This window comes from Amblyraja radiata, chromosome 3 (genome assembly GCF_010909765.2).
Source record: "Amblyraja radiata isolate CabotCenter1 chromosome 3, sAmbRad1.1.pri, whole genome shotgun sequence".
In the NCBI taxonomy this organism is placed as follows: Eukaryota; Metazoa; Chordata; class Chondrichthyes; order Rajiformes; family Rajidae; genus Amblyraja; species Amblyraja radiata.
Window position 1 is genome coordinate 112,040,507 of NC_045958.1, and position 17,965 is coordinate 112,058,471.

Here is a 17,965-nt window from a genome sequence, read left to right on the forward strand (position 1 = left end):
AGGTGGTGCAAACCCCTGCTCTTCCATTGGCGGTGAAGTCTCCTGCCCTCCCATTAGTGGGCTGCACTCCTTCCATTTGTTGGCAGTGCAATTCTCCAGCCATCTCATTGGTGTATGGCGGGAATCTTCTGCCTTCCCATTGGTGGGCAAAACAGCCCGCTGCCCTACCATTGGCGGATGGCAGGGTCCTCCTGATTTCCCAATGGTGAATGATGTAAACCTCCTGCCCACCCATTGGTGGGAGGCAGGATCCCCATGCCCTCCCATTGGTGGGCGGTGCAACCCCCTACCTTCCCATTGGTGGGCGGTGGGACTCATCTACCCTTTCATTGGCGGGCGGCTTAATCCTGCTACCCTCCCATTAACCTATTGGCAAGACAAAACCCTGCCTGCTTCTCAATTCTAACGATTTACCCTCTCCCCCTCCAATCAGCAGCTTCTAGCAGCTCCCATTGGTGGATGAGGGGACCTTGTTGCAGCCACATTGATGGATGATGGGTCCTTGTTGCCCTCCCATTGGTGGATGGAAGGACCTTGTTGCCCTCCCATTGGTGGATGGAGAGACCTTGTTGCACCCACATGATGGATGGAGGGACCATGTTGCACCAACATTGATGGATGCAGGGACCTTGTTGCATCCACATTGGTGGATGGAGGGACCATGTTGCACCCACATGATGGATGAGGGGACCTTGTTGTACCCACATTGGTAGATGAGGGGACCTTGTTGCACCCACATTGGTGGATGAGGGGACCTTGTTGTACCAACACTGGTAGATGAGGGGACCTTGTTGTACCAACATTGGTGGATGAGGGGACCTTGTTGCACCCACATTGGTGGATGAGGGGACCTTGTTGCACCCACATGATGGAGGGACCTTGTTGCACCCACATTAGTGGATGTTGCGATTGGTCGGTCCCGGTGGGCTCCGCCTATCAGCGGCGCGCTGCTCCCTCATTGGTGGAGAGCGGGCGTGCAGGTGCGGTCTCCTCGCCTCTGATTGGCGGCTCAGGCGTTGCCCGGGAGCTTGGAGCTCGCGCTCCGGGTTTGTACATCTTCGAGCCGGTGCATCGGCGGCTGCTGTGTCCTGAGCATGTCGTGCCTCCTCACGGCTTTGCAAGCCAACCTCCGTGGGAAACTGCCATTGCAGAGAGTCTTTGCAGGAGATTCCCGCTGGATCCCCGCCCGCTGTGCGAGCAACGCGCCACCCACCAAACCATCCAAGCAGGGGTGAGTGAGTGTGTGCTTTCCGAAGCTTTTGCACCTCTCAAAGCAATGCTTCTGACGCTTGAGTGTCTAATCTTGCGAAGCTGATCATAATCTCTCAGTAACAAAATAAAACAAATCTCCCTATTTAAGCCAATTGCAAAAAAATATCCTGGCCATTACTCATCTATCCCTCTCTTAGATCTAACCACCTAACTTGAAAGTGCCTTCTGTAAATGGTTTAAACGCAGAAAAAGTCCATTTGGCAGAGCTTGTGTGGCTGATGGAATGGGCAGGTTAAATTTGTTGCCGAGAAGTGTTCTATTTTGTGGAAAAAGGAACTGCAGATGCTGGTTTAATCCGAAGATAGACGGGATAAAGCCGGAGCAACTCAGCGGGACAGGCAGCATCTCTGGAGAGAATGAATGGGTGATGTTTCGGGTCGGGTCTGAAGAAGGGTCTCGACCCGAAGCGTCACCCATTTCCTTCTTTCCAGAGATGCTGCCTGTCCCGCTGAGTCACTCCAGCTTTTTGTGTTCTGTTTTGGTAGGAATAATGAGAAGAGGCAGCATAAACGAGGAGGTGCAGTTCTAAAAGTGATGCAGAACTGATACATGGCGTGGTATACATTCATGGTTAGATGTGACATGCATTGTTGGACGTGGCTGGCCTGTGATTAACATGCAGGGGAGTGATTAACGTGCAAATCGGATCATGAATTTTAATAGTAAGTGTGAGGTACCCAAATGAAGTACAGTATTTGTCTCATACTGGGCACAGTACCAAAGAAAACGTGTTAAAGCTCTGGAGAGAGTGCTAAAGAAATTTAGCAAAATTATTCTGGGATGAAATAAACTTAGTTATATGGCTAAACTGCAAAATCTAGCGTTGTTTTCTTGGAACAGGGCATTTATAATCGTGAAGAATGAAGGCAGAATAGATAGGGAGAGAATAAGAGTTGAAAGCTTTGCCATTGATGGAGGGGTCAAGGACTAGGGGGCATAGAAAGAAGGTGAATGGCAAAAGAAGCAACAGTCATATGAGAAATCGTGGTAAAGCCAGCCTTTCCAGGGCTAATTGTGAGTCAGATTCAATTAGTCATGGAGTCATACAGCACGGAAACAAGCCCTTCTGCCTAACTTGTCCACGTGGACCAAGATAGACCAAATGATGGTCCAAAAAACCTTTATCAATGCTATAAGCATTCGGTGTTTCTGTGAAGTCAAGTCCTTACTTGTCGGCAGAGATAGTCCACAACTCTGTGAATAGATCAGAAATTATCTATTTATTACTTACTTTGTTTAGTTTAGAGATACAACGTGGAGGCAGGCCCTTTGGCCCATCAAGTCCGCACCGACCAGCGATCCCCGCACGCTAACATACACACACTAGGGACAATTTACATTTATACCAAGCCAATGAACCTACAAACCCGAGTGTGGGAAGAAACCGAAGATCTCGGAGAAAACCCACGCGGTCACTGGGAGAACGTGCAAACTCCGTACAGACAGCACCCATAGTCGGGATTGAACCCGGGTCTCAGCTGTAATGCAGCAACTCTACCGTTGCGCTGCTCTGGACTTGTGCTTGGACTTGCTTTCACTGTTTTAATGCATCTGTGAGTAAGACTGCAGCTGCAGACCTCAAAGCAAGTTGGGGAACGTACATTGTGCATAGGATGTGCAGGATGGAACTGCAGATGCTGGTTTACACCGAGGATAGACACATTATGCTGGAGTAACTCAGCAGGACAGGCAGCATCAATGGAGAAAAGGAATAGGAAGGGTCTCGACCCGAAACATCACCAATTCCTTTTCTACAGAGATCCCTGCCTGACCCCCTGAGTGTCTCCAGCATTTTAGAGTCATAAAGTCATAGGGTGATACAGTGTGGAAACAGGCCATTTGACCCAACTTGCCCACGCCGGCCAACATGTCCCAGCTACACTAGTCCCTCCTGCCCATGTTTGGTCTATATCCCTCCAAACCTGCCCTATCCATCGACCTGTCTAACTGTTTCTTAAACGTTGGGATAGTTTATATAAATTTAGATGAAGGGATTCAAAGTAACATTAGCAAATTTGCAGATGACACAAAGCTGGATGGCAGTATGAACTGTGAGGAGGATGCTATGAGAATGCAGGGTGACTTGGACAGGTTGGGTGAGTGGGCAGATGCATGGCAGATGCAGTTTAATGTGGATAAATGTGAGGTTATCCACTTTGGTAGCAAAAACAGGAAAGCAAATTACTATCTAAATGGTGTCAAGTTGGGAAAAGGGGAAGTTCAATGGGATATGGGGGTCCTTGTTCATCAGTCAATGAAAGTAAGCATGCAGGTACAGCAGGCAGTGAAGAAAGCGAATGGCATGTAGGCATTTATAACAAGAGGAGTTGAGTATAGGAGCAAAGAGGTCCTTCTGCAGTTGTATAGGGCCCTAGTGAGACCACACGTGGAGTATTGTGTGCAGTTTTGGTCCCCTAATTTGAGGAAGGACATTCTTGCTATTGAGGGAGTGCAGCGTAGGTTTACAAGGTTAATTCCCGGGATGGCGGGATTGTCATATGCTGAGAGAATGGAGCGGCTGGGCTTGTATACTCTGGAGTATACGAGTAGAAGGATGAGAAGGTATCTTATTGAAACATATAAGATTATTTACGGTTTGGACACGCTAGAGGCAGGAAACATGTTGACGATGTTGGGGAAGCCCAGAACTAGGGGCCACAGTTTAAGAATAAGGGGCAAGCCATTTTGGAACGGAGACGAGGAAACACTTTTTCTCACAGAGAGTTGTGAGTCTGTGGAATTCTATGCCTCAGAGGGCATTGGAGGCCGGTTCACTGGATACTTTCAAGAGAGAGCTAGATAGGGCTCTTAAAGATAGCGGAATCAGGAGATATGGGGAGAAGGCGGGAATGAAGTACTGATTGTGGATGATCAGCCATGATCACATTGAATGGCGGTGCTGGCTTGAAGGGCCGAATGGCCTACCCCTGCACCTATTGTCTATTGTCTATTTTCTATATATGTATTCTAATCACATCATAAGGTCATAAGTGATAGGAGTAGAATTAAGCCATTCAGCCTATCAAGTCTACTCCGCCATTCAATCATGGTTGATCTATCTCTCCCTCCTTAACCCCATTCTCCTGCCTTCTCCCCATAACCTCTGACTCCTGTACTAATCAAGAATCTATCTATCTCTGCCTTAAAAATATCATTGCTAACAAAGCTTCACGGCGGCATGTGCAAGTGCAACACTGACGGGAGATGAGAGTAGAGGACTAACTATTTTCTCCTCTTGTAAATTAGCAAAGAAAATGAGCCTCCATCGTCATCTGTGAAAAGGTGGAAGGAGAATGCTGAAACGGTTATAATTGGAGGTGGTTGTGTTGGAGTTAGCTTGGCTTATCACCTGGCCAAAGCTGGGATGAAAGATGTCGTTTTGCTGGAGAAGTCAGAACTAACAGCTGGTTCTACATGGCATGCGGTAAGGAACATCCGTACTAATTTCAATCTTTTCAACATTTCCTTTCCTGCAAAAGCAAATGCGTGTCGCAAATCAGTGTTTAGTTTGGTTGAGGAAGGATCTGCAGATGCTGATTTACAAAATGCTGGATTAATTCAGCGGGTCAGGCAGCATCTCTGGAGAAAAGGAATAGGTGGCTTTTCGGGTCGAGCCCTTTCTTCAGACTGCGAGTCGGGGGAGAGGGAAGCTAGAGGTATGAATAGGCTCAGGACAAATCACAGCCAGCACCAATGACTCAAGAAAGGGGGAGCCCACAACAGTTCATTGTTGGCTCTGGAGGATGTGATAATGAAGGGATACAAAAACAGTGAAACTAGCAAGATGACCAGGGCGGAGAGGGAATGCAAGGGCCTCTTGAATTTAGAGAAATCAATATTAATACTGTTGGATTGAAAGCTGCCCAAGCAAAATATTTGGTGCGGTCTATGATTTGATCTGTACCTTTGCACTTGTCTAGTTTCGCTGCCCTGGATCTCAGTCTGAAGAAGGGTCTCGACCTGAAACGTCACCTATTCCTTTTCTCCAGAGATGCCGTCTGAACCTGCTGAGTTACTCCAGCACTTTGTCTTTCTATAGTTTAGTTTATTGTCACATGTACCTATGTACAGTGAAAAACTATTTTGTAGCATGCTCTCCAGTCAGCGGAAAGACTATACATGATTACTATCAAGCCTCCCACAGTGGGCAGATACATCTATCACATCATTTAAAATAAAAACAAAAAATATTGGGAATACTCAGCTGGTCAGGCAGCAAATGTGAGGGAAAACAGAGTTAAAGTAGCTGCCCATCAGCTTGCTGAGTATTTACAGTATTTCCTGGTTTTGTTTCAGATTTTTGAAATAATCGACTGACAAAAACCTCCGGGAACTGCACGGAAACCTTGGGTGGGGCGCAAAGTCTCCAGAGGTTTCCGTTCAGGTTTCCTAAGTGGGACAGGGGCATTAGGCAGCGATTCTACTGCTGCGCCACCGTGCAGCCGACCTTTCTTCCTGTGAAGCACAATGAAGTCAGTTTGGCACCCAGAGTATTTTGCATTGCAACATATTCATCACAGCGTGACATGTCCAAGTGAGAAAGAATTCTGTAAACATTTGCTGAATGGGATGCATTGGGATGCATTGTCAATCAGTAGGGTTTATATATCAAACTACCAGGAAGTAGGTTGAGTTGTTCATCAATTCATATCTTCCATTTGACGTTTTAGGGCTAACATTGTATGTTCTGGTTCAGGGACAGAGCTTTGTACATGTCCAATAAGTATTATTGACAAAGAGCCTGGAGAATCTTTGGTCAAGCTCATCATCTCTGCCACAGTGTGTAAGAAGGAAATGCAGATGCTGATTTACACCGAAGATAGACACAAAATGCTGGAGTAACTCAGCGGCACAGGCAGCATCTCGAGAGTAAAGGAATAGGTAACGTTTTGGGTCGAGACCTTTCGTCAGACTGACGAACCGGAAACGTCACCTATTCCTTTTTTCCAGAGATATTGCTTGACTCGTTGAGTTACTCCAGCACTTTATGTCTGTCTCTGTCACAATCATCTCAGAAGGACAGAGTCAGAGATTTGAGGGTGTGTTTATAGAATGCTGTAGAGACATAATTAAAAAAGTTCAAATGAAGATAGATACAAAATGCTGGAGTAACTCAGCGGGACAGGCTGCATCTCTGGAGAGAAAAAATGGGTGACGTTTTGGGTCGAGCCCCTTCTTCAGACTAATAGGTTAATAGATAAATCCCTCCCGACCTATGTTCAAGACACCTCACACGCTCTCCGTCGTCTCCAGGAATTCCGTTCTCTAGGCCCCCATCCCCTCATCTTCACCAAGGACGTCCAGTCACTCTACCAGGAAGGTCTCCATTTCTTCCTCCACCGGAGAACTAACCAATCCCCGTCTACTGATACTCTCCTCTGCCTAGCGGAGCTGGTCCTTACCCATAATAACTTTTTGTTTGACTCCTCCCATTTCCTCCAAATACAAGGCGTAGCTATGGGCACGCGCATGGGCCCTAGTTATGGCTGCCTCTTTGTAGGGTACGTTGAACAATCCTTGTTCGAGACGTACCAGGGCCCCATCCCCGACCTCTACATCTGCTACATCGACACCTGCATTGGTGCTACCTCCTGCACCCACACACAACTCATTGACTTCATCCATTTCACCACTAACTTCCATCCGGCACTCGGTAATGGTCAGTACACCTGGGCCATTTGTGACACATTTCCTACCATTTCGGGACCTCACTATCTCCATCGCAGGTGATAGACTTCTGACCGACATCCACTATAAACCCACTGACTCCTATGGCTATCTGGACTACACTTCTTCCCACCCTGCTTCCTGTAAGGACTCTATCCCCTACTCCCAATTCCTCCGTCTACGCCGCATCTGCTCCCAGGATGAGGTGTTCCACACCAGGGCATCGGAGATGTACTCATTCTTCAGGGAATGGGGATTCCCCTCTTCTACCACAGATGAGGCTCTCACCAGGGTCTCTTCAATACCTCGCAACACTGCTTTCTCTCCCCATCCCCCCACTCGTAACAAGGGCAGAGTCCCCCAAGTCCTCACCTTCCACACTACCAGCCGTCACGTACAAAAAATAATCCTCCGTCATTTTCGTCACCTCCAACGTGACCCCACCACTCACCACACCTCCCCTTTCGGCTTTCCGCAGAGACCGCTCCCTCCCTAACTCCCTGGTCCATTCGGCCCTTCCCACCCGAACCACCTCCTCTCCGGGCACTTTCCCTTGCAACCGCAGGAAATGCTACAGTTGTCGCTTTACCTCCTCCCTTGACTCCATTCAAGGACCCAAGCAGTCTTTCCAGGTGCGACAGAGGTTTACCTGCACCTCCTCCAACCTCATCTATTGCATCCGCTGCTCTAGATGTCAGCTGATCTACATCGGTGAGACCAAGCATAGGCTTGGCGATCGCTTCGCCCAACACCTCATATCGGTTCGCAATAACCAACCTGATCTCCCGATGGCTCAGCACTTCAACTCCCCCTCCCATTCCGTATCTGACCTTTCTGTCCTGGGCCTCCGGTGGTCCTCAGAGTGAGGACCACCGGAAATTGGAGGAGCAGCACCTCATATTTCGCTTGGACAGTTTGCACCCCAGCAGTAGGAACATTGACTTTTCTAATTTCAGGTAGTCCTTACTGCCTCCTCCCCTTCTCAGCTCTCCCTCTAGACCTCTGGCTCCTCCTCTTCCTTTCTTCTTCCTGCTCCCCCACCCTCACATCAGTCTGAAAAAGGATTTCGGCCCGAAACGTTGCCTATTTCATTAGTTCCATAGATGCTGCCTCACCCGCTGAGTTTCTCCAGCATTTTTGTCTACCTCCGATTAATAGATTGAATTGTGTTTCAGTGCCATCTTATTCTTGAGACATGTTTTCAACCACATTCTGGAGCGTAGTGTTCTATTTATTATCTGGAAAGAGTGATTTCTTAAATGTTTTCTGTTAACAGCTTTTCAATTTTTTTGGAGGGGGTTTCATGGGGCATCAACAGACAACCTGACTTCCCTGACGGCATCATCCCGTGATTTGATGATTATTAATAATATGGGATTTTGTAACAAATTGTGTCTGGATATTTTATTGACTGTGTATAAAAACTGTGATATTCCATAATGCCTCAAATAAGTACATTCACTTGTATTTTATTACACTTTGCATTGCATGTAAATGTATAGTTTCAAACATGTTCATTTTGATGTCAAATGCACAATGTAAAATGATATTTTTACATTTGTAGTTTTGCAGAATGTACATTTTGATGTGTGCAAAGCTCCCTTTTCTGCATTAGAGATGAACAAAGTCATTAATTAATTAAAACATATCAATTAAATTGTATTGTTGTAAATATCTTTAAATAATGTATTTTTCAGCCCAAGTCAGTGTGTTTTGTGATTAGTTCTTCCCCATTTTTCACACAATTAAATCTGTGTTCAGTTGCATCCTAAAATCCCTTGGATCGGTCTGGATACAAATGGCTGAAAGGCCTCTTATATTGCAAATTACTATGATTTATTTGAATACATTGGTAGTTGAATAAAAGTAAATAAAGGTTGCAGCAAATAGTGACAAAAAGTGTTTTGGTTATTTCTCGGAAATTCGTAAGCCTAGCCATGCAGAATGTGGAGCAGAATTATAAATGAGAACTTTTTACCCAGTAAAAGGTTTCAGCCCGAAACGTTGCCTATTTCCTTCCCTCCATAGATGCTGCTGCACCCGCTGAGTTTCTCCAGCATTTTTGTGTACCTTCGATTTTCCAGCATCTGCAGTTCCTTCTTAAACACCTAATTATTTTCTATTGCACAAATGGTAAATGAATGAATGAGACGCACGCTTCCTCAGAAGGTGAGAAGGGACATTATAATGCAAAAAATGATTGAGTAGCTTTCCGTCATTTCTGACATGCAATTGTCAGATACGGAAGGAAAGTTCATCAGCGTTGATTGAATGGCAGAGTAGACATGAGAATGGCCTAATTCTGGTGGTTCACACAAAAGGACAAAAAATGCTGGAGTAGCTCAGTGGGACAGGCAGCATCTCTGGATAGCAAAGATAGGTGACGTTCACTTCATCAGTATGCCTTCTTGTTAAATATATGATGGAGCGACACGGAGAAAATGTATGGAAGAAATAAAAATGACTGAAAATGCTTAAATGATATGAGTTATACATTCTGTAGCGTTAATGATAGGCTTCACTATTATATCACAAACATTGGAGTGATGGTGAGGATGTTACAGGATGACATTGATCAGCTGGTAAGTTGGGTAGGGCAATGGCAGATTGCACACGCCTGATCAAAATGGTGATGCATTTTGGACTTCAAATAAGGATAAGGCCATATTGCATTGATGGTTTTGGCAAGATGATCAAAGAGGTTGTAAATTTGATCAAAAATAAAAAAGGAAGTGCATGCAAGGATTAAGAAGATGAAACAAGACAGGACAGAGGAATATAAAGCATGGGGAAAAGTACTCAAGCGGGCACTTAGAATGGGCCAAAATGATCCACAAAATGGCTTTGGCAAGTTGGATTGAAGAAACTCCCAAGGATTTTTATACCTACGTTAAAAACAAGAGGGTAGCCAGGGAGAAGGTACGTCTGATCAAGGATGAAGGACTGAATTGTTTACTTGGAATCTGGGAATGTAGGCATCTGTATTCACCAAAGAGAAGGACATGGAGGACAATGAGATCAGTGTGAATACTAATATGCAATGAGGGTTTGAGATTAAGAAGGAGGAGGTGTTGGGACCCATGAAGAGCATTAAGGTGGATGTACCCTCAGGGTATTGAGTGAGGCAAGATAGGAGATTGCCGGAGCCTTGGCGAAGAATTGGTGTCTTCTCTTACTTACTTACTGCCTATTATGCCTCCCGGCATGTAGGGCAGCAACGAAGGTCCTCCAATCAGTAGTGTTGATTCCTTCAGTTGCTGTTTCCATAACATTTTTGTTTTACGAGACAGGGTTGTTAGCCCTGTGCTCAACCTCCAACCTGGAGGACCAGTGGATCGCTCTTCGTCTCGCCTCTACCCTGCGACCTGTCCAGCATGACAGGCAAAGACACAGACCAGATCCTGGAAATGGAGAAACAAGGAACTGCAGATGCTGGTTTATAAAAGAAGACACAAAGTGCTGGAGTAACTCAGCCGGTCAGGCAGCATCTCTGGAGGACTTGGATGGGAGACATTTAGGGTCAGGAGATGTTTGGGGTCAAGAGACCAAATTAATTACTCCAGCACTTTGTTTTTTATGCTCGAGATTCCAGCATCCTCAGAATAGAATGCCTTTTATTGTCATTCAAACAGTCAGGGTTTGAACGAAATTTCATTCCTGCAGTCATGACATTACAAAAAAAACCCAGACACACACTTAACACAATTTACACAAACATCCATCACAGTGAATCTCCAACATCTCCTCACTGTGATGGAAGGCAAAAGTCTTATCTCTTCCCTTTGCTCTTCTTCCGCGGTCCAGCAGTCCAACTGTAGTGTCGAGGCGACTGGGGCTCATGATGCTAATGCCCACGGCAGGCGATGGTAAGTCCCGCGGCCGTTTAAGCCACGCCGGGCGATGTTAGGCCCCGCTCCGAGTCATTTAAACCCCGCGATTCCAGCAGGAGAAGTTGCCATTGCAGGAGCTCCGAAAAGCGGTCTCCCACCAGGGACCTGCGAGCTCCCGATGTTCCTGTCCACCGGGCCTGCGGCCGGAGCCTCTGAAGCTCCAAAGTCGGGTTGCAGCCGCGCGCCACCTCTGCGCTCCGAAGATGGCCAGCTCCACGATGGCGAGTCCGCGAATGGAGCCCTTAGGTTAGTCCCCGGCCGTAGGCTGCCGCCGGCTCCATGATGTTAGGCCCAACGACACCGGAGACCCGACAGGGAAAAAGTCGGGTCCCCTTACAGGGAAGTGATTAAACGGTTTCCCCACCCCCCCACATATACAGCTAAAAAATAATAAAAATTAAAACCTAAAACATACATCTAACGGGACAAAAATATCTTGTGTCTATGATTATAGGAGTTATAGGTGAACGTGTTATATTGAGATGAACTGAAACTATTACAATCCCTGTTTGACTTTGAAACTTCCTATGTTACTAACGGGAAGTCATATTAGATATTATAGAGTCAGCTATACAGCATGGAAACGGGCCCTTCAGCCCAACTTGTCCACACCAACTAACATGTCCCATCTGCACTAGTCCCACCTGCCTGCGGTTGGCCCATGTCCTATCAATTCCTGTCCTATCTATTCTTCAACAAGAATGAAAATGATAATAAAGCAGTTCTTAGTGGGGATTTCAAACATTGCTACATCTTCAGGAAATTCCTACTGTATTTTATGTACAGAATTATGAAATTCACACTTATTTTGACACCCGCTGACTACATTATAATTATAAATAATATGGTGAGTGTATTGCTGTGCTTCAAGATGAAGAGACCATAATCAATAAAAACTATTGTGAATTATTTACAAAACATGAAGTGCTGGAGTAACTTAGCAGGTCAGGCAGCATCTGTAGAGGGAATGGATCGGTGATGTTTTGAGTCAGGACCCTTCTTCAGACACAGATGCTGCCTGACCTGCTGAGTTCCTCCAATACTTTATATTTTGTTCAAGGTAGCAACATCTGTAGTTCCTTGTGTCTCGATATGAATAATTACCTTGATTGGGTCAATAAATGGCAGTTTCTGCAAAAAATAACAGCTTTCAAAATCAAAGAAAGAATGAATGAAAAGTTTATCAATTGAGGAAGACATTGGAAGACTTGCAAGAATACTTAATGAAAGTTAATATTATTTTGATTCTTAATGAATTATCTCCTCAGGACAACGTATTATCAGACACGACTTGTTCAAATTTGCTTTTTACAAATTTAGGTCTTAAATTCAAATATTTTATCTTCCTTCAGGCTGGCTTAATAGCATATTTTCATCCTGGGATCAATGTGAAGAAAATTCATCATTACAGCATCAAACTGTATGAATGTTTGGAGCAAGAGACAGGACAGGTAAGTGTAATCACCCGTCTACAAACTTCTCCTCGGTCGATTGCAGGTGTGTTGTTGATGCCATTGGGCAGCACAGGGTTCTGAAAAGGACACAATTGGAGTATTATGTGCATTTCTGGCTGCCCCATTACAAGAAGGCTTTTAGACAATAGACAATAGACAACAGGCGTAGGATAGGCCATTCGGCTCTTCGAGCCAGCACCGGCATTTAATGTGATCAAGACTGATCATCCACGATCAATACCCCGTTCCTGCCTTCTCACCATATCCCTTGACTCGGCTATCTTTAAGAGCTCTATCTAATTCTTCCTTGAAAGCATCCAGAGAATTGGCCTTCACTGCCTTCTTATACAGAGAATTCCACAGATTCACAACTCTCTGTGTGAAAAAGTTTTTCCTCCGTTCCAAATGGCCTCCCCCTTATTGTTAAACTGTGGCCTCTGGTTCTGGACTCCCCCTCCTACCTCTAGTGTGTCCAATCTCAATATAATCTTATATGTTTCAATAAGATATCCTCTCATCCTTCTAAATTCCAGAGTGTACAAGCCCAGCCGCTCCATTCTATCAACATATGACAGTCCCGCCATCCCAGGAATTAACCTTGTGAACCTACGCTGCTCTCCCTCAATAGCAAGAATGTCCTTCCTCAAATTTGGAGACCAAAACTGCACAGAATACTCCATGTGTGGTCTCACTACGGCCCTATACAACTGCAGAAGGACATCTTTGCTCCTATACTCAATTCCTCTTGTTATGAAGACCAACATGCTATTCGCTTTCTTCACAGCCTGCTGTACCTGCATGCTTGCTTTCAGTGACTGAAGAACAATGACCACGTTGTCTTTCGAGTGGGTGCAGGAGATATTTACCAGAATGTTGCAGTAGAGGGTATTAGCTAAATGTAGAGTGCAGGAAGGAACTGCAGATGCTAGTTTACTCCGAATATCGACGCAAAATGCTGGAGTAACTCAGCGGGACAGGGATCCCGACAGTCTTTTCAGGTGAGGCAGAGGTTCACCTGCACCACCTCCAACCTCATCTACTTTATGCCCTGTTTCAGGTGTGGATTCCTATATATGGGCGAGACTAAGCACAGGCTCGGTGATCGTTTCACTGAACACCTCCGCTCAGTCCCCCTAGGCCTACGCAATCTCCCGGTTGCTGAACACTTTAACTCCCCCTCCCATTCCCACACTGCCCTTTCAGTAGGCGGTAGGTCAGCACCACTCTCAAGTTGGTGATAGGATGGTTCTGTTGCCCCCTGATAACAGCTGGGAAGAAACTGTCCCTGAATCTGGAGGTGTGCATTTTCACCCTTCTTTATCTCTGGCCTGATGGGAGAGGGGAGAAGAGGGAGTGTCCAGGGTAAGATTTGTCCTTGATTATGTTGGTGGCCTTGCTGAGGCAGCGTGAAGTGTAGGTGGAGTTCATGGAGTTAATGGAAGGGAGGTTGGGTCTTAGGTCCACAACTCTCTGCAATTTCTTGCGGTCACACACAGAGAGTGGTGAATCTGTGGAATTCTCTGCCACAGAAGGTAGTTGAGGCCAGTTCATTGGCTATATTTAAGAGGGAGTTAGATGTGGCCCTTGTGGTTAAAGGGATCAGGGGGTATGGAGAGAAGGCAGGTACAGGATACCGAGTTGGATGATCAGCCATGCTCATATTGAATGGCGGCACAGGCTCGAAGGGCCGAATGGCCTACTCCTGCACCTATTTTCTATGTTTCTATGTTCCTAAACCATGCTGTGATGCATCCCAATAAAATTCCTTTTACGGTGTATCTTAAGATGTTGGAGAGAGTTGGGGACTTCCTAGGCCTTCTAAGGGAGTAGAGGCGTTGGTGTGTTTTCTTGGCCATTGCTACCATCTGGCGGACCAGCACAAGTTGCTGGTGATATTTACTCCTAGGTTCTTGAAGCTTTCTACCATCTCTGCCTTGGCACCGTCGATGTATACTGAGGTTTGTGTGCCACCTCGCTTCCTGAAGTCAATCACAATCTCCTGTGTCTTGCTGACATTGAGGGAAAGGTTGTTGTGATGGCACCAGCTTACCAAGTTCTCAATCTTCTGCCCGTACTCCATCTCTTCGGTGTTTGATACCTGGCCCACTACGGTGGCGCTGTCAGGCAGTAGCTCTACCACAACGCCACCGTGCCGCCCTGATCATCGTGTGCTGCTCTAATCAGTCCCCCTGATCATTCCTAGTGTTGTATCACATCCACAGGCAGTCGGCTTCCATCAGCCCGGCAGTGTCCGAATTGCCACCACCCCTACCCGAGTGGATGAATTTCACTACCAGATGACCCGGGCACGCTGGAACGTGACTCCACAATTCATGATTAGCCCTGAAAAGGTGCTGGAACTCTTCCCGCTGATAAATATTGACAAGGTAAACTGCTGCTTAGTTGACTTTGTATTAAGCGATTATTTTGCTGATGTGTCATTTACTTTCTGCGGAGTTTTTACCTTGACCTTTTTAACTTTTGCAAACGGTTTGCAAATTATTGCCAATATCCAGGAAAACTTTACTTAGAAGTGTCAGTGCACTGCTTTGCAAAATAATTTTACTCTCCCTGACCTTAATAATTTAAAGAAAATCATCAGTCAGAGTATTGAGTATAGAGTATTGAGTATTGAGCTTTTTTCTACCCCCCCCCACCCCCCATCAGTCTGAAGAAGGGTTTCGGCCCGAAACGTCGCCTATTTCCTTCGCTCCATAGATGCTGCTGAACCCGCTGAGTTTCCCCAGCAATTTTGTGTACCTATTGAGTATAGACGTTGGGAGGTCATGTATCAGTTGTATAAGACGTTGGTGAGACCGCATTTAGAATATTGTGTTCAGTTCTGGGCACCATGTTATAGGAAAGATATTGTCAAGCTTGAAAGGGTTCAGAGAAGATTTATTCGGACTAGAGGGCGTGAGCTATAGCGAGAGGTTGAGTAGGCTGGGTCTCTATTCCATGGAGCGCAGGAGGATGAGGGGTGATCTTATAGAGCTGTACAAAATCATGAGAGGAATAGATCGGGTAGATGCACAGAGTCTCTTGCCCAGAGTAGGGGAATCGAGGAGCAGAGGACATAGCTTTAAGGTGAAGGGAAAAAGATTTAATAGGAATCTGAGGGGTAACTTTTTCACACAAAGGGCGGTGGGTGTATGGAACAATCTGCCAGAGGAGGTAGTTGTGGCTGGGACTATCCCAACGTTTAAGAAACAGTTAGACAGGTACATGGATAGGACGGGTTTGGAGGGATATGGACCAAGTGCAGGCAGATGGGACTAGTGTAGCTTGGACATGTTGGCTGGTGTGAGCAAAGGGCCTGTTTCCACATTGTATCGGTCTATGACTCTAAAAAGTTATAGTTAACATTTAATTGTTTTCTCCATGAAATGTGATAAGGAGTACGGGGCCTTATATCAGGCTACCATAGTCATATCATATCCATGGTGTTTCCTGTTTTTAGGATGTCAATTGAGTCTGTATTTAGAGTCACAGTCACAGCATGAAGACAGGCCATTCAGCCCATCTTGTCCTTGCTGACCAGGATGCCCCAACCAAGCTACTTCCATTTGCCCATATTTGGCTCATAGAAACATAGAAAATAGGTGCAGGAGGAGGCCATTTGGCCTTGCAAGCCAGCACCGCCATTCATTGTGATCATGGCTGATCATCCACAATCAGTACCCCATCCCTGCCTTCTCCCCATACCCCATGATTCCGCTAGCCCCAAGAGCTCTATCTTTTAAATTCATCCAGTGAATTGGCCTCTACTGCCTTCTGTGGCAGAGAATTCCACAAATTCACAACTCTCTGGGTGAAAAAGGTATTTTCTCATCTCAGTTTTAAATGGCCTCCCCTTTATCCTTAGACTGTGGCCCCTGGTTCTGGACTCCCTCAACATTGGGAACATTTTTCCTGCATCTAGCTTATCCAGCCCTTTTATAATTGTATATGTTTCTATAAGATACCCTCTCATCCTTCTAAATCCCAGTGAATACAAGCCCAGCCTTTCCAATCTTTCCTCATATGACCGTCCCGCCACCCCGGGGATTAACCTCGTGAACCTACGCTGCACTGCCTCAATAGCACGAATGGCCTTCCTCAAATTAAGAAACCAAAACTGCACACAATGCTCCAGATGTGGTCTCACCAGGGCCCTGTACAACTGCAGAAGGATCTCTTTACTCCTATTCTCAAATCCTCTCGTTATGAAGGCCAACATGCCATTTGCTTTCTTCACTGCCTGCTGTACCTGCATGCTTACTTTCAGTGGCTGGTGTACAAGGACACATAAACCTTTAAACCTTTCCTTTCCTATCCTGTCCATTATAGTGCCTGCCTCAACTGGCATATTTACTTAAATATGTCTTTATCATTGTGTCACCTTCTGTACGATGTCAGAAGTTTTTTTTTTAACATTTATTTCCATGATATGAAAAACAATCTGAGGTCAATGATCACTTCCGATTTCTACAGCGTAATAAATTTGTGGGAAGTAGATGTTGCAGTTCTTGCTCATCTTTACTTTCCCCAGGAGAAGTTGCAGTAAGGTGTCTTCTTTAACTGCTGTAGTCCTTCTGGTGAACCTTTCCCAGTGGAATTGGTGGGAAGTTTCAAGATTCTGCCCAAGAAGCCATGAAAGATTGTTACCTTTAAAATCAAAATTCTCCAAAGATATTCTTCGCCTTGGGGCAACAAAGTGGCAGTGTGTCCAATTAAAACGGGGGCAATCCACGGTTGCCATTGCTTACATCCTTCATTTAAGTGTAGCTATGAAGTTGTAGAACTGTTCAGCATGGAAATAGGCCCATTTTGTGTCCATGCCGACTACGTGGGCGCATTGGACTAGCCCCTTTTGCTTGCATTTGGCCCATAGCTCTCTAAACCCTTCCTGTCAATATATCTGTCCAAATGTCTTTCAAAAATCATAATTGTATCAGCTTCTATAGATTCCATAGATTCCTCTGGCAACTCATTCTAGATATAGACTACTCTCTGGGTGAAAACATTCATTTTCAGAAGGAACAGAGTTAGGCCATTCGGCCCATCAAGTCTTCTCTGCCACTCCGCAAAAGTTGCCCCGAGGTCTGTCCTAAATCTCTCTCCGTTCACCATAAAGCCTATACCTTCCAGCTTTAGAATCCTCTGCCCTGGGGGGAAAGATTGCAGGGATTCACTTTATACATGCCCCGATCAGTAAATCACCTTTCTCCATTGCACGACTCCATATAGATTCTACTTGGTGGAATCTCCAGGTGCCCAATGAACACTTCAAAATTACGATCTCATAATGTAATTCGAGGCTTGTGGAAGTCAGAACTGTGTAGCCAACCCATGGTGTGGTCCAGAGATCGTGTTACAATGAACTGGAAAATCAATCGATCTTGATTTAGTATTTCAGATACAGAGTGGAAAGAGGCCCTTCGGCACACCGAGTCCACGCCAACCATTGATCAACCATTCACACTAGTCTCCACCTTGTCTCCCTTTATCATCCACTCCCTGCACATGAGAGGCAATTTATAGTCCAATTAACTTGTAAACCCGCACATCTTTGGGAACCAGAGCACCTGGAGGAAACCCATGTGGTCACAGGGAGAGCGTGCAAGCTGCACACAGACAACACCCGCAGGACAGGATTGAACCCGGGTCTCTGCCATTAGTTTGCCCATCTGGTTGCAAATC

The 17,965-nt window shown here is 45.7% G+C and overlaps 1 protein-coding gene and 1 long non-coding RNA gene across 2 annotated transcripts in view; one reads left to right on the forward strand and one right to left on the reverse strand.

Moving 5' to 3' along the window:
• The first annotated feature begins 1,033 nt into the window (after positions 1-1,033).
• Positions 1,034-17,965, forward strand: part of dmgdh (dimethylglycine dehydrogenase) — a 77,895-nt gene continuing 60,963 nt past the window's right edge. The window contains exons 1-4 of the mRNA XM_033018598.1: positions 1,034-1,231; positions 4,519-4,696; positions 12,182-12,280; positions 14,506-14,670. Of these exons, the coding sequence (XP_032874489.1) occupies positions 1,095-1,231; positions 4,519-4,696; positions 12,182-12,280; positions 14,506-14,670 (579 nt within the window). The 5' untranslated portion in view covers positions 1,034-1,094. The remainder of the gene's footprint in view (positions 1,232-4,518; positions 4,697-12,181; positions 12,281-14,505; positions 14,671-17,965) is intronic.
• LOC116971433 lies at positions 11,989-14,544 on the reverse strand. The gene is made up of 2 exons (XR_004411497.1): positions 14,334-14,544; positions 11,989-12,360 (listed from the first exon to the last, which is right to left on the reverse strand). It is a non-coding gene; the product is annotated as an uncharacterized LOC116971433 (long non-coding RNA).